This window comes from Salmo salar, chromosome ssa10 (assembly GCF_905237065.1).
Source record: "Salmo salar chromosome ssa10, Ssal_v3.1, whole genome shotgun sequence".
In the NCBI taxonomy this organism is placed as follows: domain Eukaryota; kingdom Metazoa; phylum Chordata; class Actinopteri; order Salmoniformes; family Salmonidae; genus Salmo; species Salmo salar.
The window spans coordinates 118,082,815-118,108,904 of record NC_059451.1 but is presented as its reverse complement, the minus strand read 5'-3'; the positions used below and the strand labels follow the sequence as shown (position 1 = coordinate 118,108,904).

General features: G+C 43.6%; 1 protein-coding gene across 1 annotated transcript in view; it reads right to left on the bottom strand.

Moving 5' to 3' along the window:
- Positions 1–4,694: 4,694 nt before the first annotated feature.
- LOC106561712 (potassium voltage-gated channel subfamily D member 2) overlaps positions 4,695–26,090 on the bottom strand; it is a 148,175-nt gene continuing 126,779 nt past the window's right edge. Inside the window, exons 3-6 of the mRNA XM_045688496.1 lie at positions 24,663–24,825; positions 22,095–22,190; positions 6,389–6,606; positions 4,695–6,080 (exon numbers count right to left, since the gene is read on the bottom strand). Coding sequence (XP_045544452.1) covers positions 5,891–6,080; positions 6,389–6,606; positions 22,095–22,190; positions 24,663–24,825 — 667 coding nt within the window. The 3' untranslated portion in view covers positions 4,695–5,890. The remainder of the gene's footprint in view (positions 6,081–6,388; positions 6,607–22,094; positions 22,191–24,662; positions 24,826–26,090) is intronic.

Genomic DNA, 26,090 nt, shown 5'->3' with positions numbered 1-26,090 from the left:
GCACCATAATAACATCAGCACCATAATAACATAATAACATCAGCACCATCAGTAACATCAGCACCATAATAACATAATAACATCAGCACCATCAGTAACATCAGTACCATAATAACATCAGCACCATAATAACATAATAACATCAGCACCATCAGTAACATCAGTACCATAATAACATCAGCACCATAATAACATCAGCACCATCAGTACCATAATAACATCAGCACCATAATAACATAATAACATCAGCACCATAATAACATAATAACATCAGCACCATCAGTAACATCAGCACCATAATAACATAATAACATCAGCACCATCAGTAACATCAGTACCATAATAACATCAGCACCATAATAACATAATAACATCAGCACCATCAGTAACATCAGTACCATAATAACATCAGCACCATAATAACATCAGCACCATCAGTACCATAATAACATCAGCACCATAATAACATAATAACATCAGCACCATCAGTAACATCAGTACCATAATAACATCAGCACCATAATAACATAATAACATCAGTAACATAATAACATAATAACATCAGCACCATAATAACATAATAACATAATAACATCAGCACCATCAGTAACATCAGCACCATCAGTAACATCAGTACCATAATAACATCAGTTGTAAGAAAGAAAGAAAGGTTAAAATACTCGGTTTGACCTTATCAAGTGTTTTATTAATAGAACAGTTATGTATTTACAGTATTGATGTATTCTATCCACTGCACCAAAATGCACGATTTTGGATTTTTTCTTTTGTAGTTTCTTCTCCTTCTAATCTGTATATTTTGTCCATAACCAGATCTATCTATAATTCATTTAAATCATCATTCTTATCGTGTACCATTTATTCTATATTTTCCCCGGGACACTCACTCATGTTGTCATTCACAAACCTTGGATACATCCTAATTGAATACAACTGAATTATGCAATGACCGCATGCAAAGTCCATTTATCAACAGATAGAAATATTATGAGTTGTTAACGCTTCACTTTAAATTGGCCTTAATACACGGAACGGAAAAAACATTAGGAACACCTGCTCTTTCCATGACATAGATTGACCAGGTGAATCCAGGTGAAAGCTACGATCCATCTCTGATGTCACCTTTTAAATCCACTTCAATCCGTGTAAATGAAGGGGAGGAGACAGGTTACAGAACGATCCACCACCCAAAGGACATCCAGCCAACTTGACACACCCGTGGGAAGCATTAGAGTCAACATGAGCCAGCATCCTTATGGAACGCTTCGACAGCTTGTAGACTCCATGCCCCGATGAATTGCCAAAAGGAGGAGCAACTCAATTAGGAAGGTGTTCCTAATGTTTTGTACACTCAGTGGACATATGTAACTGCAGTAAACAGCATTGTAGTTACATAAATGAAGTTCACTTAAGGTGAAGTGTTACCTATGTGTCACAACTGCTATCTAAACCTAGAAATCAGAGGAATTATGGTATAACGGTGTTTTGTGAAGACAAAACAGAGAAATATTTACAACATTTACTAACAATGTACAGCATGATTTATTCTTTTAACACAGTGACTTTAGTACCAAGGTCTTGCTTGTTTTTGATAAATGGAACAAAAGAGGGATATGGCTTTTTGTTTACCCATATACCTCATTTCAAAGGTATTGATACAAGCAACTTTAATACGGATGTCTGGAGCTTCAGACAAAGGCTTAGGTTAAGATAACAGTAGTGTCTCTCCAGGTTTAGATTGACAGATCTACATGGCTTCTAGAGGTGGCAGTGCTTTTTGATAACTTCCTTATATTATACAACTTTATTTCTACCTGGTAATAGCTAACATCTATTTTTCTAATTTCAATTAAACTTCAATTTCAGTTGAGGTCAATGTAATTCGGAGAAATGTATGTTACGTCATGTTCCTATCAGTAAATCAGGCATATAGCCTAAGATAAAAACAGATTGCGAACGTCAGGGTGCCTGTATTCATATAACACATCTCAGAGTTGATCTAAGATCAGGTCCTAGCTAGCTCGGGCCCTGAATTAGGACTCTTACTTTCAACATTTGAACCGTTTCAGGACAGGGAAAGGTCTATACTCATAGAGTAAAGACAATAATCCAATAGGAAATGAATATTCACAGTGACGAAGTGGCACTTCATTCCAAATAACACGTGTAAGTTACATATCGGCTGAATTAATTTACAGGAGTAAAGGGGAAGATCAGTTCAATCAAGGAGGAAAATCTCCCTTGGTATAATAAAGGGCTTCCAGGTCCGGCTGTTTGATATGAGCGGAGAGAAAAAGGTGGACGTCCCATACATAATAATAATAGACAGATCTGAGGATTGACCTTCACATGAGTACTTGAATACATGTGTGCTTTGTCTTGAGTCTCTCCACCTCATCAAGAAACAGGAATTTGACTTTCAACTGCAAACAACACAGTTCTCCCCTCTTGTTCCACCTTGAGTCACAAGAGACGACATTTTGACCGTTGCTGCAGTCAACTGACCATATCGCCCTCTAATGGCCTCATGGGTGGAATTTCATTAACATTTTTCATAATTTCATAATTAAATCAAAAACATTCTTAAAAAAAAAAAATGCAGTAAATCCGGTGTTTCTGTGTCAAACATTTTTTTTGTTATATTTCAGTCTTCTGTGACGTATATAAAGTGTAATATTGTGATGCAAACTCAAAATGTAATACATTTGAAATCTATACCTGACATGGTACAGGGGTCTTCTTTCTTTAAGACCCATAACCATGTGTGTGAGGTGTTCACTTTTCTTTCAAAGTAGATTTGTTTAAGACTACCACGAAACAATCTGTGACCCTGATTTAGTCCACTTCATTAAAATGATTTATTAATAGTCCTCCAAAAATGTATCTCAGTGTTTTTTTTCAGGCATCAACGATCCAGCGATTCAATAGTTCATTGCTTGAGCCTCCTGTGCTTAAAGGAAGAAGATGTACTTCAGGGCACCCTCTTTGCTCCATAGATGGATGATCTTTCATTGCTCCCAAAAGAGCAAAAGGGTTTTAGCTAGATCAAGTCCCTTTGCTCCAAGGCAGCCAGCCAATCCAGTGGTAATCCAGAGTCCAGCGGTAGTCCATCCCAGGACAGAGAGCTATTCAAACCATGACCTCTAACCAAGGCTGGCTCCAGGCATAAGAGACATACAGTTGAAGTCAGAAGTTTACATACACCTTCGCCAAATACATTTAAACACAGTTTTTCACAATTCCTGACATTTAATCCTAGTAAATATTTCCTGTCTTAGGTCAGTTAGGATCACCACTTTATTTTAAGAATGTGAAATGTCAGAATAATAGCAGAGAGAATGATTTATTTCAGCTTTTATTTCTTTCATCACATTCCCAGTTGGTCAGAAGTTTACATACACTCAATTAGTATTTGATAGCATTGTCTTTAAATTGTTTACCTTGGGTCAAACGTTTCGGGCAGCCTTCCACAAGCTTCCCGCAATAAGTTGGGTGAATTTTGGCCCATTCCTCCTGACAGAGCTGGTGTAACTGAGTCAGGTTTGTAGGCCTTCTTGCTCACACATGCTTTTTCACTTCTGCCCACAAATTTTCTAGAGGATAGAGGTCAGGGCTTTGTGATGGCCACTCCAATACCTTGACTTTGTTGTCCTTAAGCCATTTTGCCACAACTTTGGAAGTATGCTTGTGGTCATTGTCCATTTGGAAGACCCATTTGCGACCAAGCTTTAACTTCCTGACTGATGTCTTGAGATGTTGCTTCAATATATCCACATAATTTTCCTACCTCATGATGCCATCTATTTTGTAAAGTGCACCAGTCCCTCCTGCAGCAAAGCACCCCCACAACATGATGCTGCCACCACGGTGCTTCACGGTTGGGATGGTGTTCTTCGGGCTTGCAAGCCTCCCCCTTTTTCCTCCCAACATAACAATGGTCATTATGGCCAAATAGTTCTATTTTTGTTTCATCAGACCAGAGGACTTTTCTCTATGGTGGTTTTGGAGCAGTGGCTTCTTCTTTGCTGAGCGGTCTTTCAGGTTATGTCAATATAGGACTAGTTTTACTGTGGATATAGATCATTTTCTACCTGTTTCCTCCAGCATCTTCACAAGGTTCTTTGCCGTTGTTCTTTGATTGATTTGCACTTTTCGCACCAAATTACATTAATCTCTAGGAGACAGAACGCATCTCCTTCCTGAGCGGTATGACGGCTGCGTGGTCCCATGGTGTTTATACTTGCACACTATTGTTTGTACAGATGAATGTGGTACCTTCAGGCGTTTGGAAATTGCTCCCAAGGATGAACCAGACTTGTGGAGGTCTACAATTTCTTTTCTGAGGTCTTGGCTGATTTCTTTTGATTTTGCCATGATGTCAAGCAGAGGCACTGAGTTTGAAGGTAGGCCTTGAAATACATCCACAGGTACACCTCCAATTGACTCAAATGATGTCAATTAGCCTATCAGAAGCTTATAAAGCCATGACATAATTTTCTGGAATTTTCCAAGCTGTGTAAAGGCACAGTCAACTTAGTGTATAACTTCTGACCCACTGGATTTGTGATACAGTGAATTATAAGTGAAATAATCTGTCTGTAAACAATTGTTGGAAAAATGACTTGTGTCATGCACAAAGTAGATATCCTATCTGACTTGCCAAAACTATAGTTTGTTAAGAAGAAATTTGTGGAGTGGTTGAAAAATGAGTTTTAATGACTCCAACCTAAGTGTATGTAAACTTCAGACTTCAACTGTATGTGGCCAGGCTGCTAGGAACTCAGTCAGGGTCTCAACTTACTGTTGAGTTAGAATAACAGAATACACAAGGTGCAAGTTTGAAATTTGGTTGTGCATCTGCAATTTTTCTCTTGTTATGTCAGTCAACTAACAATGTTTAGATTAGTAAGTTAGTTTAGCCAGCTACTGTAAAACTTCAATAAACGCAGAGTTTCAAATAACCACCTGACCCTTTTTAATAGCTGGGCAACTGCACACCTTGCAGAAAATAAACACTTGTTTAAAATAAATGCTGGTTCTAAATTAATTGTTTAATGTTTGATTTGTTAAATTATATAACTCAGTAATGACTCAAAAAAATTATGTCAATCATCCGTTTTTATCACCAGTAAGGAACTGCTAGCCATTGGCTGATAACAGCTGAGGACCGCTACCTTACTGGCAAGCATAAAAACAGTCAACAACTTCAGGAGTACAGACCCCTAGAAATCGGCTGATCTAGTGGCGAAAGTAAGAACTGATGAAAATGCACAGTCAAAAGAGGAGAATCATTATCCTGTCAAGGAAAAGTAAAAAAATATATATATATTGCAATACAAAAGTATGTAAATGATAACACAGTAGAGCAGGAAATAAAGAAGTTGATTAAAACGCTGGAATTCAACAATTAACTATGCAAATGAGCAAAAAGCTGTGCGCATTAAGGAAATAGACTAATAGAAGCCTGTCTCTAATAAGCGCCTGTTGAGTGATTTAAGAAAATAAACGGCCAGGCTATTCATTTAAGTTTTACGGTATCTAAACTTGTAGTAATCGTGGCCGAATACCGACCAGGAACGCAGGGCACGTGTCCAGGGGCCCTGACCTCCAGGGGGGCCCCCAATCTATTTTGTTAGTTACTCACTCAGATATTATTGACATTGCAAAGTGTGTTGAATTGCAGGAAATTAGCGGGATTCTGTCAGGATGACCGTCCACCAAATAGTCCAATCAATTAGTGGTCTCTCTCTCTCTCTCTCTCTCTCCTGCTGCTGTTTCTCCTTGAGACCAGTTAGCCAAACAGTTTGCTATGAAGTCAGCCAAAAAGTCAGCCAAACAGTCAGCCAAACAGACCTTGACTGACAGTTGACATCTACAAGGCCGACACTCTGACAATGTTGCTCTGAGAATAATTGACGGTGGAGCTGGTGGATCCGTCACCGTCTGATGATGTCACCAATGGGAGAGGGGCGGGACGCAGGTTGACCACGGAGGTGGTGATGTAGGGCTCGCTCTTCAACGGCACCGTCTCAGAGTCTAGTTTGGCGTTCAGGCTGGAGCGACTGTAGGGGAGAGGACAGAGAGAGACAGAGGGGTGAGGTGTGTGTGTGTGTGTGTGCTTGTGTTCATGCATTTGACTGTTTATGCTTGTGTGTTTGTGTGTCCATTTGCTGTGTGAGCTTGTGTGTATGTGTGTGTGTGAGGGGTTGATGTGTGTGTGTGTGTGTGGGTGTGTGAGAGGGGTTGATGTGTGTGTGTGTCTGCGTGTGCTTGTGTGTGTGTACACATGTGAGCGTTAATACATGTCGCCCATGCAAGCGTGCTTACGACACTCCTATGTGTTTGTGTGTGGATCTGTCTGTGCGACTACCTGTTGACCACAGGCCTCTCTCTGATCTGGATGGTGGAAAGCTCCTGGTTGTTACAGTTGGGCAGACTGGAGCTCTTCTTCCTGTGTCGTCTGGAGCAGCAGGACGACAGGCCGGAGGGAGACGACGACAGGGACGAGGTTCGAGATCCGGATTTGTTCACCATGGCTACCTCCATACAGTTGGTCTCGAAAGTCTGCTCGTCAATAAACTCATGATTCTGGAGAGAGAGAGAGAAAGAGACATGGAAATCAATGGTCATAGTGGAGGCTGGTGGATGGCGAAATTGGGAGGACGGGCTCCTTGTAATGGATGAATTGGAATGAATGTAACTGTATCAAAACACATTTAATGTTTTCTATGTGAATGATACCTTTCCATTCCAGTCATTAGTATGACCCAGTCCTATAATCTAAAGTGACATCAGTCTCTTATTCCCTGTGAAATGTCTGTTGTTTTTATGGACATGATTTTGCTGCATCACCAATTTTCCCAGAGGGCTAATAATAAAGTTGTTTACCTCTTTCCTTTAATCATGCACATAGCTTTAATCACCTGCTGTGCTTTGACGACTCACAATTGGCCAATTTTTTGGGGTAAATAGACAAATGCCTACGTCAAAACCATAGCAACAGTGTTTTGATGATTCATTTAAATGATAAAGTAGTACCAGGGGAATAGAAGCATATTGCCCCGGCCCAGACGTACACATCAAGGACCATCTGTGAAGCTGTTCCTCTTTTTCTGTGTGTTGAATGGGTAATAAGACTTGAAGGTCAGCTGAGCGTATGACCCAGACTGCACCACCAGATGGCATAATGAAACCATCATGGGTGAATCCCAATTGTTTTTCTTTACTCGGCACATTCTCTCCTTGCCTCCTTCTCAAAAAATGCATTGGAGGAGAAGATCCAAGGTTCCTCGGATCATCTCCTCCAGCGCGTTTTGAGAAGGAGACGAGGAAAGAGGAATTGAGGAATAAAGGAAATAAATTTTTTGATTCACCCTCTACAGCCTGTGAAGACAATTCATCTCTGCAAGAGTAGCAAGTATATTTTTGTCTTTCAATAAATGTTGTCTTTGGTATAGTCTGGCAAGTGCTGTCCTTACCTCAGTGGTCACCAACCGGTCGATCTTCAAGGCATTCCTAGTTGATCACCAAATATTTCTGTAGAAAGGCCAACGATAAAGGCTTGCGCTCCATAAAAAAAAAATAGTGTTGCATTGTTGGCGGTAGGTGCACTTGATTCAGAACCACTGCACACCGGGTAGGCAAAGTGTTCTCATTTTAAACCATTTCATTTGTCTGAAAAGACAAACTCCGCTTACCTGGCGGACTGGGAGACCTGTGGCTAAAGGAGAGCACCTACTGCCCTGACCAATCCCAATGCAATAGCTCAAATCACTGTGCCTACAGTTTTCAGTACCCCAGCCACAGCAAAGTTTGATACTAGCTTTTAGTGAGATTTCATAACTTTTAATACCTTGATCAGAGAGATACTGTCATAGAATACAGCAAAGAGCTGCTGTTTTTATGAGTGAGTTAATGTCTAAGTTTTTATCAAGCACTATCAACACCGTTTTTATTCAACACTATTTTAAAACATAAAATGAGGTTGTCCCTTCTTCGACTCGCGCTGCAGCTGCAATGAATGAGTAGCCAAGTGTAGCCTTGCATTTTAACTGTGTCCCCTCTCTCTTGTCAGTCTCACTGGAGGAAAAGAAGGAGAAAGCAGGGGCTGTGAGCGGTGGACACTCTTCTGCTCGCTCCCTCCCTCCGCTGAGACTAATGCCTTGTTCAAAACAATTGGGAACTCGGAAATCTCCGACTTCCGACCTCATTGCATTCAAGACAACTGGGAACTCGGAAAAAAACGGGATCCGATAGGGAAAAATTGTTTAGAACGGTCATCCAAGTCGGAATTCCAAGTCGGAAACTCGGGCATCTTTCTAGAGCACCGACTTTCCGACCTGACGTCATGATTTAACCTTGTCTTTTTTCTTAGAGTTCCCAGTTGTCTTGAAAGCACCATGACCATCAGATGCAGGTACCATCAGTCCAGTAAAATAAAAAAGCAAATTATTTGCAAATTATTAAAATTTATGCTCAGATGTGCCTCGCAACTGCTACACCAACTGATCTATTTTGTTATCAAAACTCAAGTTTATTTTTATTTTAAAAAAAAAAACGTTTTTTTTATAATTTTTTATTTATTTCACCTTTATTTAACCACGTAAGCTAGTTGAGAACAAGTTCTCATTTACAACTGTGACCTGGCCAAGATAAAGCAAAGCAGTGCGACACAAACAACAACACAGAGTTACACATGGAATAAACAAGCGTACAGTCAATAACACAATAGGAAAAAGAAAGTCTATATACAGTGTGTGCAAATGGCGTGAGGAGGTAAGGCAATAAATAGGCCATAGTAGCAAAGTAATTTCAGTTTAGCAAATTAACACTGGAGTGATAGATGAGCAGATGATGATGTGCAAGTAGAAATACTGGTGTGCAAAAGAGCAGAAAAGTAAATAAAAACAATACGGGGATGAGGTAGGTAGATTGGGTGGGCTATTTACAGATGGGATATATGTACAGCTGCAGTGATCGGTTAGCTGCTCAGATAGCTGATGTTTAAAGTTAGTGAGGAAAATATAAGTCTCCAGCTTCACCGATTTTTGCAATTCGTTCCAGTCATTGGCAGCAGAGAACTGGAAGGAAAGGCGGCCAAAGGAGGTGTTGGCTTTGGGGATGACCAGTGAGATATACCTGCTGGAGTGCCTGCTACGGGTGGGTTTTGTTATCGTGACCAGTGAGCTGAGATATGGCAGAGCTTTACCTAGCATAGACTTACAGATGACCTGGAGCCAGTGGGTCTGGCGACGAATATGTAGTGAGGGCCAGCCAACTAGAGCATACAGGTCGAAGTGGTAGATGGTAGAAGGGGCTTTGGTGACAAAACGGATGGCACTGTGATAGACTGCATCCAGTTTGCTGAGTAGAGTATTGGAAGCTATTTTGTAAATGACATCGCCGAAGTCGAGGATCGGTAGAATAGTCAATTTTACGAGGGTATGTTTGGCGGCGTGAGTGAAGGAGGCTTTGTTGCGAAATAGGATGCCGATTCCAGATTTAATTTTGGATTTGAGATGTTAATATGAGTCTGGAAGGAGAGTTTACAGTCTAACCAGACACCCAGGTATTTGTAGTTGTCCACATATTCTAAGTCAGAACCGTCAAGAGTAGTGATGCTAGTCGGGCGGGCGGGTATGGGCAGCGAACGGTTGAAATGCATGCATTTGGTTTTACTAGCATTTAAGAGCAGTTGGAAGCCACGGAAGGAGTGTTGCATGGCATTGAAGCTTGTTTGGAGGTTAACACAGTGTCCAAAGAAGGGCCAGATGTATACAGAATGGTGTCGTCTGCGTAGAGGTGGATCAGGGAATCACCCACAGCAAGAGCGACATCGTTGATATATACAGAGAAAAGAGTCGGCCCGAGAATTGAACCCTTTGGTACCCCCATAGAGACTGCCAGAGGTCCGGACAACAGGCCCTACGATTTGACACACTGAACTCTGTCTGAGAAGTAGTTGGTGAACCAGGCAAAGCAGTCATTTGAGAAACCAAGGCCGTCGAGTCTGCTGATAAGGATACGGTGATTGACAGAGTCGAAAGCCTTGGCCAGGTCGATGAAGACGGCTGTACAGTACTGTCTTTTATCGATGGCGGTTATGATATCATTTAGTACCTTGAGCGTGGCTGAGGTGCACCCATGACCAGCTCGGAAACCGGATTGCACAACGGAGAAGGCACTGTGGGATTCGAAATGGTCAGTGATCTGTTTATTAACTTGGCTTTCGAAGACTTTAGAAAGGCAGGGCAGAATGGATATAGGTCTATAACAGTTTGGGTCTAGAGTGTCTTCCCCTTTGAAGAGGGGGATGACCGCGGCAGCTTTTCAATCTTTAGGGATCTCGGACGATACGAAAGAGAGGTTGAACAGACTGATCATAGGGGGTTGCAACAATGCAGCAGATACTTTTTAGAAAGAGAGGGTCCAGACTGTCTAGCCCAGCTGATTTATACGGGTCCAGGTTTTGCAGCTCTTTCAGAACATCTGCTATCTGGATTTGGGTGAAGGAGAAGCTGGGGAGGCTTGGGCAAGTAGCTGCAAGGGGTGCGGAGCTGTTGGCCGGGGTTGGGTTAGCCAGGAGGAAAGCATGGCCAGCCGTAGAGAAATGCTTGTTGAAATTCTCGATAATCGTGGATTTATCGGTGGTGACAGTGTTACCTAGCCTCAGTGCAGTGGGCAGCTGGGAGGAGGTGTTCTTATTCTCCATGGACTTTACAGTTTTAAATATATTATGGTCTAAGAACAATATTGGCAGGCCAGGAAAATAGCCAATATGCTGTGATAATGTAAAAGGGCCTACTGCACAAACCAAATTTTTATTAGGTTCATGTAAAAAAAAACTAAAGTTATGTTAAAAACAAATCTGAGCTGTAGATCTCGGCTTACTTTTTGAAAGTGATCTTGACTCATAAAAGCTTGGTGATCTACCTCCTAGCCTACTTAATCAGTGCTGTTAGAACTGCTGAATTCTCAGTACTTCTGACTTTAAAGTGTTGGGACATTGACTTGGACTGATTTCAGTTCAATTTGTGATAGTGTTCTGATAATTGGTGGGTGTGTCTGTTGGAGGGGGTATTTTTCTTCACCTCTGCTAGGCAATCATCAATTAGTGCTGAGAGGCGTGTCCTTCCCCTCTGCTAGGCAATCATCAATTAGTGCTTAGAGGCGTGTCCTTCACCTCTGCTAGGCAATCATCAATTAGTGTTAGCAATTATTCGTTTTTTTTCCCAGATTATCTCGTTTTGCTCTTTTTGTAGCTTTGTAAAGTATGTGTGTGACTTCTATCCCTGTTCGCTCCGCTCCCTGTAGGCTTTACAGACGCTTCCCACCCCATGGCTGCAACCGTTCTAATCTAGTGTACCCTGCACGCACAACCCATGTGGAATTCTTAGTCTCCGACAGCCTCTGGAACTGCCAATCTGTGGGCAAAAAGGCTAGTTCATCTCAGCCATTGTCACCCTAAAGTCCCTCGACTTTTTGGCCCTGACAGGGAAATACACTACATGACCAAAAGTATGTGGACACCTGCTCGTTGAACATCTCATTCCAAAATCATGGGCATTAATATGGAGTTGGTCACGTCTTCGCTGCTATAACAGCCTCCACTTTTCTGGGAAGGCTTTCCACTAGATATTGAACATTGCTGTGGGGATTTTCTTCCATAAGACCATTAGTGAGGTCAGGCACTGATGTTGGGCAATTAGGCCTGGCTCATAGTCAGCGTTCCAATTCATCCCAAAGGTGTTCGATGGGGTTGAGGTCAGGGCTCAGTGCAGACCAGTCAAGTTCATCCACACCGATCTCGACAAACCCTTTCTGTATGGACCTCGCTTTGTGCACAGGGGGCATTATCATCCTGAAACAGGAAAGGGCCTTCCCCAAATATTTGCCACAAAGTTGGAAGAACAGAATCGTCTAGAATGTCATTGTATGTTGTAGCTTTAAGATTTCCTTTCACTGGAACTAAAGGGCCTAGCCCAAACCATGAAAAACAGCCCCAGACCATTATTCCTCATCCTCCTAACTTTATAGTTGGCACTATACATTCTAGCAGGTAGCATTCTCCTGGCATCCGCCAAACCCAGATTCATCCATCAGACTACCAGATGGTGAAGCATGATTCATCACTTTGGAGAATGCGTTTCAACTGCTCCAGAGTCCAATGGCGGCGAGCTTTACACCACTCCAGACAACCTTTTGGCATTGCACATGGTGATCTTAGGTTTGTGTGTGGCTGCTTGGCCATGGAAACCCATTTCATGAAGCTCCCGACGAACCGTTCTTGTGCTGACGTTGCTTCCGGAGGCAGTTTGGAACTCGGTAGTGAGTATTGCAACAGAGGACAGACGATTTTTACGCGTTATGCGCTTCAGCACTCGGCAGTACGGTTCTGGCCAACCACTTCGCGGCTGAGCTTGATTTTGTATTTTTTATTCTATGGCTCTGTGCTCGATTTTACACACCTGTCAGCAACGGGTGTGGCTGAAATATTCGTTTCCACTAATTTGAAGGGGTGTCCACATACCCCAGAAAACACTGCTACTCCAGCTGCTCTCTCTTCATCTGACTATGTGAACTCTCATTTTCCGAGAGCATCTGGTCATTGCGGTGGTGTCACAGGGCTACTTATATCTCCTAAATGGATATTTTCTATTTTTCACCCACTCTCACCTTTCCATCTCCTCATTCGAATGTCACTTGTCCATTTGTTCACTCAAGCTTAACATTGTTGTCATGTATCAGCCACCAGGTGACCTTGGAGAGTTCCTCAATGAGTGTGACACCTTGATAAGCTAATTTCCCTACGATGGCTCACCACTTATCGTACTGGGCGCCTTCAATCTAATTTTTTTCTCCCTCTCTCCCTACCCACTCAGCCCCTAACCAGATGGTATTTTAATCGTGGCTCTCTCTCCCACTAATCTCTCCTCTTCTATCCCATCATCTCTCCCTGCTACTAAATCCTTCTCCCTGCTGTCTCCTGACTCTCTCTCTCTCCTGCCTCTTCGACCCTACTCTCCTCCCTTTCTGTCTCCTTTTGATTCTCACTGTCCACTTTCCTCCCAACCGGCTCGATCATCCCCTCCTGCTCTGTGGCTGAGTGACTCACTTTGTGGCTCACAGAATAGAGCTGCAGGCAGCTGAGCAAAAATGGAGGAAAACCAAACTTCTTTCCATTACCTCCTCTCTACTTTTTCTTCTGTATCCACTGCTAAAGCCACTTTCTATCACTCTAAATTCCACGCCTCTGCCTCCAAACCTGGGAAACTCTTTTCCACCTTCTCCTCCCTCCTTAATCACTCCACCTTCTCTCTCTCTGCGGACGACTTTGTCAACCACTTTCTTTGACGTCATCCACTACTCATTCACACAACCTACTGAGTCCACTGGTCCCACTCACACAGAACTACCCTACGCCTTGACCTCTTTCTACCTTCTCTCTCCAGATGAAATCCTGCGACTAGTGATGTCTAGTCGGCCGACAATCTGGCCACTTGACCCCATCCCCTCTTCTCTGGAGACCTTCTCCCATTCCTCACCTCCCTCATTAACTCATTCCTGACCACTGGCTGCGTCCCCACTGACTTCAAGATGTCCAGAGTCACTCCCCTCCACAAGAAACCAACCCTCGATCCCTCTGATGTCAAAAACTACAGACTGGTATCCCTTCTTTCTTATCTTTCCAAAACACTTGAACGTGCCACTTGAGCATGGCTCAGTTGGTAGAGCATGGTGTTTGCAACGCTAGGGTTGTGGGTTCGATTCCCATGGGGGACCAGTACGGAAAAAAATGTATGAAATGTATGCATTCACTACTGTAAGTCGCTCTGGATAAGAGTGTCTGCTAAATGACTAAAATGTAAAATGTAAATCTCTGACCAACTCTCTCGTCATCTCTCTCAGAATGACCTTCTTGACCCTAAACAGTCAGGCTTCAAGATGGGTCACTCAGCTGAGACTGCTCTCCACTTTGTCATGGAGGCTCTCCGCTCAGCCAATGCTGACTCTCTGTTCTCATCTTCCTAGATCTATCTGCTGCCTTCAACACCGTGAACCTTCAGATCATCCGGTCCATCCTCTCAGGGCTGGGCGTCTCAGGCTCTGCACACTCCTGGATTGCATCCTACCTGGCAGGTCACTCCTACCAGGTGGCTTGGAGAGGATCTGTGTCTGCACCACGTGTTATCACTACTAGTGTCCCCCAGGGCACAGTTCTAGCTCCTCTCATCTTTTCTCTATACACCAAGTCACTTGGCTCCGTCATATCCTACCATGGTCTCTCCTATCAATGCTATGTAGATGACACTCAACTTTTCTCATTCCCCCTTCTAACACCCAGGTGGAGACACGCATCTCTGTGTTCCTGACAGAAATAGCACTTTCGTGCATTTTGCCAGAAGCCCTTCGCAACGCATTGCACTGTTTATGACTTCAAGCCTATCAACTCCCGAGATTAGGCTGGTGTAACTGATATGAAATGGCTAGCTAGTTAGCCGGGTGTGCGCTAATAGCGTTTTCAAACGTCACTCGCTCTGAGACTTGGAGTAGTTGTTTCCCTTGCTCTGCATGGGTAACGCTGCTTCGAGGGTGGCTGTTGTTGATGTGTTCCTGGTTCGATCCCAGGTAGGAGCGAGGAGAGGGACGGAAGCTATACTGTGGCAATACTAAAGTGCCTATAAGAACATCCAATAGTCAAAGGTATATGAAATTCAAATCGTATAGAGAGAAATAGTCCTATAATTCCTATAATAACTACAACCTAAAACTTCTTACCTGGGAATATTGAAGACTCATGTTAAAAGGAACCACCAGCTTTCATATGTTCTCATGTTCTGAGCAAGGAACTTAAACGTTAGCTTTCTTACATGGCACATAATGCACTTTTACTTTCTTCTCCAACACTTTGTTTTTTGCATTATTTACACCAAATTGAACATGTTTCATTATTTATTTGAGGCTAAATAGATTTTATTTATGTATTATATTAAGTTAAAATAAGTGTTCATTCAGTATTATTGTAATTGTCATTATTACAAATAAAAATAAAAAAATCGGTAGCAGCTTTTTTTTGTGTGGGTCCTCCAATAATCGGTATCGGCGGTGAAAAATCATAATCGGTCGACCTCTACATTAAACCCCAACAATTGATCTAGAAAGCTTCAGCTCCCATGTCATCCCGCTCCTCCGTACACTCCATTGGCTTCCAGTGGAAGTTCGGATCCACTACAAGACAATGGTGCTTGCCTACGGAGCTGGAAGGGAAACTGCCCCTCTCTACCTTCAGGCTATGCTCAAAGCCTACATCCCAACCTCACTCCTTTCTGCCACCTCTGGTCTCTTGGCCATCCCAAAAGCCCTTTTCTGTCCTGGCACCCCAATGGTGGAACCAGCTTCCCCCTGATGCTAGGACACCGAGGAGGCTGCTGGGAGGAGCTTTAGGAGGACACGCTCATTGTAATGGCTGGAATGGAATAAATGAAAAGTACTCAAACGTGGTTTCCATATGTTTTATGTGTTTGATACCTTTCCATTGATTCCATTCCAGCCATTACAATGAGCCTGTCCTCCTATAGCTCCTCCCACCAGCCTCCACTGCTACGACAGCAGAGTCCCTGACCATCTTCCGCCAACGCCTGAAACTCTACCTCTTCAAAGAGTATCTTAAATAAGACAACCGGCAAAAAAAAAAAAATAGCACTGACTTTGCTGATAACCTCTTTAATGTAATGTAATTACTGCAACTGTTGTCTCACCTAGCTACTGTATCTTAAGATGAATGCACTAATGTAAGTCGCTCTGGATAAGAGAGTCTGCTAAATGACTAAAATGGAATTGTATATTTTTCAGGAAGATGTTCCCTCCCATTTTCCGTAGTTCACTCCCATTCATCGATCTGAAACAATTGAGTAGGTGTAAAGGTCAGCTCCACCTAGATTCCATCATATTGCTTTTTTATATATCCAGTCCAACCAGATCTTCTAAGGGGAGTAAACAAGGACGGAGGGGAGGGAACAGCTCCACCCTTCTCCTGAAGTGTGAAGTTGCACATTCCCACGATGGATTTAACAATGGTGGGAAAGTCTCTTCAGCCAATGCTTACACTTATTCTATGGGAGAAGTGTGGAGAATCGAGAAGCAACCGCTCTCGCTCTCTCTCTGTCTCTCTATCTCTCTCTCTCTCTCTCTCTCTCGCTCGCTCGCTCGCGAGATAATATACAAATGTGAAATAAACAATAAAAATGAACAGTAAACATTACACTCATAGAAGTTCCAAAAGATTACAAATGTCATATTATGTATATATACAGTGTTGTAACGATGTGCAAATGGTTAAAGTACAAAAGGGACAATAAATAAGCATAAATATATAGTTGTATTTACAATGGTGTTTGTTCTTCACTGGTTGACCTTTTCTTGTGGCAACAGGTCACACATCTTGCTGCTGTGATGGCACACTGTGGTATTTCAACCAGTAGATATGGGAGTTTATCAAAATTGGGTTTGTTTTCTAATTCTTTGTGGATCTGTGTAATCTGAGGGAAATATGTGTCTCTAATATGGTCATACATTTGGCAGGAGGTCAGGAAGTGCGGCTCAGTTTCCACCTCATTTTGTGGGCAGTGTGCACATAGCCTGTCTTCTCTTGAGAGCCAGGTCTGCCTACGGTGGCCTTTCTCAATAGCAAGGCTATGCTCACTGAGTCTGTACATAGTCAAAGCTTTCCTTAAGTTTGGGTCAGTCACAGTGGTCAGGTATTCTGCCGCTGTGTACTCTCTGTTTAGGGCCAAATAGCATTCTAGTTTGCTCAGTTTTTTTGTTAATTCTTTCCAATGTGTCAAGTAATTATCTTTTGGTTTTCTCATGATTTGGTTGGGTCTAATTGTGTTGCTGTCCTGGGGCTCTGTGGGGTCTGTTTGTGTTTGTGAACAGAGCCCCAGGACCAGCTTGCTTAGGGGACTCTTCTCCAGGTTCATCTCTCTGTGGGTGATGGCTTTGTTATGGAAGGTTTGGGAATCGCTTCCTTTTAGGTGGTTGTAGAATTTAACAGCTCTTTTCTGGATTTTGATAATTAGCTGGTATCAGCCTAAATCAGCTCTGCATGCATTATTTTGTGTTGTACGTTGTACACTGAGGATGTTTTTGCAAAATTCTGCATGCAGTCTCAATTTGGTGTTTGTCCCATTTTGTGAATTCTTGGTTGGAGAGCGGACACCAGACAGGCAATGGGTTCTTTAACTGATTCAAGTATTTTTAGCCAGATCCTAATTGGTATGTCAAATTTTATGTTCATTTTGATGACATAGAATGCCCTTCTTGCCTTGTCTCAGATCGTTCACAGCTTTGTGGAAGTTACCTGTGGCGCTGATGTTTAGGCCAAGGTATGTATCGTTTTTTGTGTGTTCTAGGGCAACGGTGTCTAGATAGAATTTGTATTTGTGGTCCTGGCGACTGGACCATTTTTAGAACACCATTATTTTTGTCTTACTGAGATGTACTGTCAGGGCCCAGGTCTGGCAGAATCTGTGCAGAAGATCTAGGTGCGGCTGTAGGCCCTCCTTGGATGGTGACAGAAGCACCAGATCATCAGCAAACAGTAGACATTTCACTTCAGATTAAAATTAAATCAAATCAAAGTTTATTTGTCACATGCGCGGAATACAACAGATGTAGACATTACAGTGAAATGCTTACTTACAGGCTCTAACCAATAGTGCAAAAAAGGCATTAGGTGAACAATAGGTAAGTAAAGAAATAAAACAACAGTAAAAAGACAGTTGAAAATAACAGTAGCGAGGTTATATACAGTAGCGAGGCTATAACAGTAACGAGGCTATATATAGGCACCGGTTAGTCAGGCTGATTGAGGTAGTATGTACATGTAGATATGGTTAAAGTGACTATGCATATATGATGAACAGAGAGTAGCAGTAGTGTAAAAGAGGGGTTGGCCCGTGGTGGGTGGCGGGACACAATGCAGATAGCCCGGTTAGCCAATGTGCGGTATCACTTGTTGGTTGGGCCAATTGAGGTAGTATGTAAATGAATGTATAGTTAAAGTGACTATGCATATATGATAAACAGAGAGTAGCAGCAGTGTAAAAGAGGGGTTGGGGGGGCACACAATGCAAATAGTCCGGGTAGCCATTTGATTACCTGTTCAGGAGTCTTGGGGGTAAAAACTGTTGAGAAGCCTTTTTGTCCTAGACTTGGCACTCTGGTATCGCTTGCCATGCGGTAGTGGAGAGAACAGTCTATGACTGGGGTGGCTGGGGTCTTTGACAATTTTTAGGGCCTTCCTCTGACACCGCCTGGTGTAGAGGTCCTGGATGGCAGGCAGCTTAGCCCCAGTGATGTACTGGGCCGTACGCACTACCCTCTGTAGTGCCTCGCGGTCGGAGACCGAGCAATTGCCGTACCAGGCAGTGATGCAACCGGTAAGGATGCTCTCGATGTTGCAGCTGTAGAACCTTTTGAGGATCTGAGGACCCATGCCAAATCTTTTTAGTTTCCTGAGGGGGAATAGGCTTTGTCGTGCCCTCTTCACAACTGTCTTGGTGTGTTTGGACCATTCTAGTTTGTTGTTGATGTGGACACCAAGGAACTTGAAGCTCTCAACCTGCTCCACTACAGCCCCGTCGATGAGAATGGGGGTATGTTCGGTCCTCCTTATTCCTGTAGTCCTCAATCATCTCCTTAGTCTTGGTTACGTTGAGGGATAGATTGTTATTCTGGCACCACCCGGCCAGGTCTCTGACCTCCTCCCTATAGGCTGTCTCGTTGTTGTTGGTGATCAGGCCTACCACTGTTGTGTTGTCTGCAAACTTAATGATGGTGTTGGAGTCGTGCCTGGCCATACAGTTGTGAGTGAACAGTGAGTACAGGAGCGGACTGAGCATGCACCCCTGGGGAGCTCCAGTGTTCAGGATCAGCGTGGCAGATGTGTTGCTACCTACCCTCACCACCTGGGGGTGGCCTGTCAGGAAGTCCAGGATCCAGCTGCAGAGGGAGGTTTTTAGTCCCAGGATCCTGAGCTTATTGATGAGCTTTGAGGGTACTATGGTGTTGAACGCTAAGCTGTAGTCAATGAATAGAATTCTTACATCAGTGTTCCTTTTGTCTACGTGGGAAAGGGGAGTGTGGAGTGCAATAGAGATTGCATCATCTGTGGATCTGTTTGGGCGGTATGCAAATTAGGGTGGGTCTAGGGTGTCTGGGATAATGGTGTTGATGTGAGTCATTACCAGCCTTTCAAAGCACTTCATGGCTACGGACGTGAGTGCTACGGGTCTGTAGTCATTTAGGCAGGTTGCCTTTGTGTTCTTGGGCACAGGGACTATGGTGGTCTGCTTGAAACATGTTGGTATTACAGACTCAATCAGGGACATGTTAAAAATGTCAGTGAAGACACCTGCTAGTTGGTCAGCACATGCCCGGAGCACATGTCCTGGTAATCCGTCTGGCCCCACAGCCTTGTGTATGTTGACCTGTTTAAAGGTGTTACTCACGTCGACTATGGAGAGCGTGATCACACAGTCGTCCAGAACAGCTGATGCTCTCATGCATGCCTCAGTGTTGCTTGCCTCGAAGCGAGCATAGAAGTGATTCAGCTCGTCTGGTAGGCTCGTGTCACTGGGCAGCTCGCGGCTGTACTTCCCTTTGTAGTCTGTAATAGTTTGCGAGCCCTGCCACATAAGACGAGCATCGGAGCCGGTGTAGTATGATTTAATCTTAGCCCTGTATTGACGCTTTGCTTGTTTGATGGTTCGTCGCAGGGCATAGCTGGACTTCTTGTAAACTTCTGGGTTAGAGTCCCGCACCTTGAAAGCGGCAGCTCTATCCTTTAGCTGAGTGCAAATGTTGCCTGTAATCCATGGCTTCTGGTTGGGGTATGTACCTACAGTCACTGTGGGGACGACGTCCTCGATGCACTTATTGATAAAGCCAGTGACTGATGTGGAGTACTCCTCAATGTCATCGGAAGAATCCCGGAACATGTTCCAGTCTGTGATAGCAAAACAGTCCTGTAGTTTAGCATCCGCTTCATCTGACCACTTTTTTATAGACCGAGTCACTGGTGCTTCCTGCTTTAATTTTTGCTTGTAAGCAGAAATCAGGAGGATAGAGTTATGGTCGGATTTACCAAATGGAGGGCGAGGGAGAGCTTTGTACGCGTCTCTGTGTGTGGAGTACAGGTGATCTAGAATTTCTTTCCCTCTGGTTGCACATTTACCATGTTGATAGAAATTTGGTTAAAGTGCATTAAAGTCGCTGGCCACTAGGAGCGCCACCTCTGGGTGAGTGGTTTCCTGTTTGCTTATTTCCTTATACAGCTGACTGAGTGTGGTCTTAGTGCCAGCATCTGTCTCTGGTGGTGAATAAACAGCCACGAAAAGTACAGCTGAAAACTATCTAGGCAAGTATGTGGCCTGAAATTTATCACAATATACTCTACTTCAGGCGAGCAAAATCTAGAGACTTCCTTAGATTTTGTGCACCAGTGGTTGTTTACAAATATGCACAGACCGCCCTCCCCTCGTCTTACCGGAGTGTGCTGTTCTATCTTGCCGGTGCAGCGTATATCCCGCTAGCTGAATATCCATGTCGTCATTCAGCCACGATTCCGTGAAACATAAGACATTACAGTTTTTGATGTCCCGTTGGTAGGATATTCGTGATCGTACCTCATCTAATTTATTGTCCAATGATTGCACGTTAGTGAGTAGTATTGACGGTAACAGCAGCTTTCCCACTCGCCTTCTGCGGGTCCTGACGAGGCATCCGGCTCTTTGTCCTCTGTACCTGCATCGCTTCGTCTTGCAAATAACAGGGATGTCGGCCCTGCCGGTTGTTTGGAGAATTCCTGTACGTCTTGCTTGTTGAAGAAAAAATCTTCTTTGAATCCGAGGTGAGTGATCCTGATATCCAGAAGCTCTTTTTTGCCGTAAGATACGGTGGCAGAAACATTATGTACAAAATAAGTTACAAATAACGCGAAAAAAACACATAACACAATTGGTTGGGCGCCAGTAAAACTGCTGCCATTTCTTCCGGCGCCATTTTTAATCAATTCTAGTAGGGTGAGGCCGGGTGCTGCAGACTGTTCTACTGCCCTCACCAATTAGTTTATATGTATGTTGAAGAGGCTGGGTCTTAAGCTGCATCTCTATCTCACCCCACGGACCTGTGGGAAGAAATGTGTGGGTTTTTTGCCTATTTTAACCGCACACTTGTTGTTTGTGTACATGGATTTCATAATGTCGTATTTTTTTCCCCCGAACCCACTTTCCATCAATTTGTATACTAGACCCTCATGCCAAATTGAGTTGAAGGCTTCTTTTGAAATCAACAAAGCCTGAGAACACTTTGCCTTTGTTTTGGTTTGTTTGTTTGTCAATTAGAGTGTGCAGGGTGAATACGTGGTCTGTCGTACGATAATTTGGTAAAAAGCCAATTTGACAATTGCTCAGTACATTGTTTTCACTGAGGAAATGTACGAGTCTGCTGTTAATGATAATGCAGAGGATTTTCCCAAGGTTTCTGTTGACGCTTAAATAACCCACAGTAGTTATTCTCTGTCTCTGTCTCTCAATTCAATTTCAATTTAAGGGCTTTATTTTGCATGGGAAACATATGTTAACATTGCCAAAGCAAATGAAGTGGACAATAAACAATCAAATTAACAGTAAACATCACACCCACAAAAGTTCCATAGGAATAAAGACAAATTTCTCTCTCTCCTGCTTCCTGCTCATGTTTTTCTCCTCAGGCAACATACATAATGCACGCCGCACTAAGAGGTATGATGCAGACATTTATTCTAGCATATAGAACAGCATCTAGGGGTGTGTGTGTGTTTGTCATGGCTAACATAAGAGACAGGCTTATCTCTCTGAATTATACATACATGTAAAATGAAATATGCTTGTCTGTTTTGAAGGCACAACGTTACTGGGCTGGCAGAATACATGTTATCTTTGGCATGCTGGGAAGCAGGGGGTGGTGATGGTTATGGTTAGGGTTATGGTAAAGGTTATGGTTAGGGTTAGGGTTTATGGTAAAGGTGTTCTTACTGTGGTCTTCTCCAGGCAGTGCAGAAGGTGGTGATGATGGCTCTCAAAGGGAATGTTGGGTTTTCCCACTAGGAGCTGTCCTGCTTCCTTGGACGCCTTGGAATACACAGAGAGAAGAAGACAGAGAATAGGAATTAGGGCAAAACATTAGTGAGGGAACAACTCTGAGCAGAGGAGTATTAGGCATGGGCCAGCTGTAGAAAACCACACGCAGTGCTGAAATGAAGAAGCCTAGCCTGCAATGGTTCTTAGATAACCCTATGGAAGATACACTATATGACCAAAAGTATGTGGACACCTGCTCGTCAAACATCTAATTTCAAAATCATGGGCATTAATATGGAGTTGGTCACTACTTTGCTGCTATAACAGCCTCCACTCTTCTAGGAAGGCTTTCCACTGGATGTTGGGACATGGTTGCGGGGACTTGCTTCCATTCAGCCACAAGAGCATTAGTGAAGTCAGGCACTGATGTTGGGAGATTAGGCCTGGCTCGCAGTCGGTGTTCCAATTCATCCCAAAGGTGATCGTTGGAGTTAAGGTCAGGGCTCTGTGCAGGCCAGTCAAGTTCTTCCACACCGATCTCGTCAAACCATTTATGGTTGGACCTTGATTTGTGCACGGAGGCATTGTCATGCTGAAACAGGAAAAGGACTTCCCCAAACTGTTGCCACAAAGTTGGAAGCACAGATTCATCTAGAATGTCATTGTATGCTGTAGAGTTAAGATTTCCCTTCACTGGAACTAAGGGGTCTAACCTGAACCATGAAAAACAGCCCCAGACCATTATTTCTCCTCCACCAAACTTTACAGTTGCAATATGCATTTGGGCAGGTAGCGTTCTCCTGGCATCTGCCAAACCCAGTTTAGTCCGTCAGACTGCCAGATGGTGAAGCGTGATTCCTCACTCCAGAGAATACATTTCCACTGCTCCAGAGTCCAATGGTGGTGAGCTTTACACCACTCCAGCCAACGCTTGACATTGCGCATGGTGATCTTAGGCTTGTGTGCGGCTGCTCAATGTTCTTGTTGCTGACGTTTCTTCCAGAGGCAGTTTGGAACTCGTTAGTGAGTCTTGCAGACGATTTTCATGAGCTCTCGGCGGTCCCGTTCTGTGAGCTTGTGTGGCCTACCACTTCACGGCTGAGCCGTTGTTGCTCCTAGACATTTCCACTTCACAATAACAGCACTTACAGTTGACCAGGGCAGCTCTAGCAGAGCAGAAATTTGACAAAACTGACTTGTTGGAAAGGTGGCATCGTATGACGGTGCCACGTTGAAAGTCACTGAGTTCTTCAGTAAGCCCATTCTACTGCCAACGTTTGTCTATGGAGATTGCATGGCTGTGTGCTCGATTTTATACACCTGTCAGCAACGGGTGTGGCTGAAATATCCGAATCCACTAATTTGAAGGTGTGTCCACATACTTTTGTATATATAGTGTATGTTAGTCTGTAGCAGCAAAGCCATCAACTGGACAATATACTACCAACGGGCAAAGCTGGTTGAAATGAAGTCCAGTTTATTATGCCATTTCAACCAGTAACCGTTGGGTTACCAGTACACATAATATACCAATTAAACAACAGAGTTCAGAGGAGGTGTTAACCGAGTGACAAGCAGTCAGGTGTTCGGCTGAAAAACCTGTGAGTCCTTCTATCTTTTCCCTACAAACCCTGTTGGACCATCCAGAATGACGTTTCCCCTAGGTACAGATCTAGGATCAGCTTCTTCACCCCAATCTTAAATATAAAATGTAAAACTGACCGAAGATCTGCATCTAGGGGAAACTTCGCAACTACACCCCACAGTATTACAGACAGTTGCACAGCTTGGTTATGAGTCAATGTGAGTGATACCTCCAATTCGCCAGCAGGGGGAGTAACAGAGTGGAGCGCTGGTCCTGATAGAGTTTGGAAAGTGCATGTCAATGCTGTAGCTGGGAAAGAGGTAAGTGGTGCTGTCAAGACAGTCTACGACGAAGCCGACTATACTGAAGCACTGGAATGGGAGCAGCAAGGGCAAAAGCCCCTGGTGTTACGCCATAAGCAGTCCCGCTGATGTTACGGCATAAGCAGCCCCCGTGGTCACAACATGGCTCTGAGCAGAGAGACATGCAGCACTGGTCACGGGCCGATGATGAGCCCCCCCCTAACCAGTCGGCTCTGTAGCAGTACCTCTTTCAGAGAGTTGTGGATCAGGAAATGACCGTTGTAGTGTTTGTAGTGCATGTACGCGTTAGTGCCCCGGCTCTTCGATGCACGGATTTTAGCGATCCGCGTTTTCTGTTTGAACAAAGGTAACACTCCTCTGTTTAAGTCTCAAAAGGTCGTTTTTTTTCTCTCTCTGTGCTGGTTAGCTCTCTGACAGACAGAGAAATAACAGCTACAGACACAGATAGACTGACAGACAGGAAAGGAGAGAGGTAGTGGGGATATAGGGAGGGATGGAGGAAGAGAGGGAGTGAGACAGAAAGGGAGACACACACACACACAAACACACACACGCACGAATGCACACACACAAACACACACACACAAACACACACACACAGTACGGCCACTTTACCTTTTGAGCTCGTCGTTTCTCTGCCCGCTGGCTCTGGTGGTAAATGCGGCTGAAGTTGGACACGATGACGGGGACAGGCAGGGCGATGACCAGCACCCCGCTCAGAGAACAGATGGAACCAAACACCTTCCCCACGATGGTCTTGGGTACCATGTCACCGTATCTGCAAAACAGAGAGAACACTTCATGAGGATATACAAACATAGACTTCTAACATTTAGAATTGGGATACAGAGATGCAGTCAGAAAGGGCAAAGATATATCCCAAAACTGATTTCACTAGGTCATACAAGAGGTCACGCTTTATACCTGCAAATCAGAGAATGAATGGTTCACAAGGTTACAGTACAGGCAAAAGAAAGGTTTCGTGTGGCTAAGGTGCTAAGAGTGTGGCTCTAGCCATGCTGAGGTCATGAGTTCAATTCCCGCAGGGATCACAAGATGCAGTCAAAATGTCATACTTCCTACAAACGGCATACTGTATAATCTCTACTTGTTACAAAACAGGAAGAATTTAACTACTTTGTTGAATTATTTAGTTTATTTCTCTAAATCATCTAATACCTGTAGTTGCTGTTCTAAAATACTAAAATATTTTAGCATTAAAAATACTTTTGACAACATTCATGGAAATGTAATATGTTCACATGATCACAGTCTTATCTCATGTGGGATAGAGACAATAAATAGAACTGAAGTTAGTTAGTGGCCTACTTTCACTACCGTCAGTCTGTCTGTCTCTGTCCCTCTGCTGCAGCTCCTCTTTGAAACCATGTTTCATGTATAATTACACACCTGCAACACTTAAAGCTCTCTCTCTCTCTCTCTCTCTATCACACACACACACACACACACACACACACACGCAAGCGCGTCCAGACGCAGGCAGGCACGCACACACACAATCACACACACACGCACAAGATGAGCGAGACAGAGTGCCCATCTCCCGTGACCTCAGTGAGACAAACAGCTTGTGTTAGATACATGAAACAGACTTAGGTTCAGAGAAAGCAGAGTAAAGACGGTGGGTGTTCCGATGTTCTCATGTCAACAACATTTAGACACAGAGATCATTTTAAAAGTCTGAGGGCCTTGAGGCCACAGTAGAAACTATTCAGAGATGTGTATTCAGCCCCACTCCTCCGTAGCTGGTGAGGGGCTATCAGATGGATAATACTTAGCAGGGCAGGGGTCAGTTCCATTTCCATCAGTTCATTCTGGAGGTTACAACGTGCCCACTGGGCACAGACGTCAGCTAACGTCTAGCTTTGATTTACATTTGGTTGGGTTGTCAATTAACGCAATTTCAACGTGAAATCCCCCAAAAGGTATCAGCATGTCATTGGATTTAAAAAAAAATACTAAATTCCCTTAAGTAGATAACTTTTTGAAATTCAATCAGTTTATTCAACATCGCATAGATTT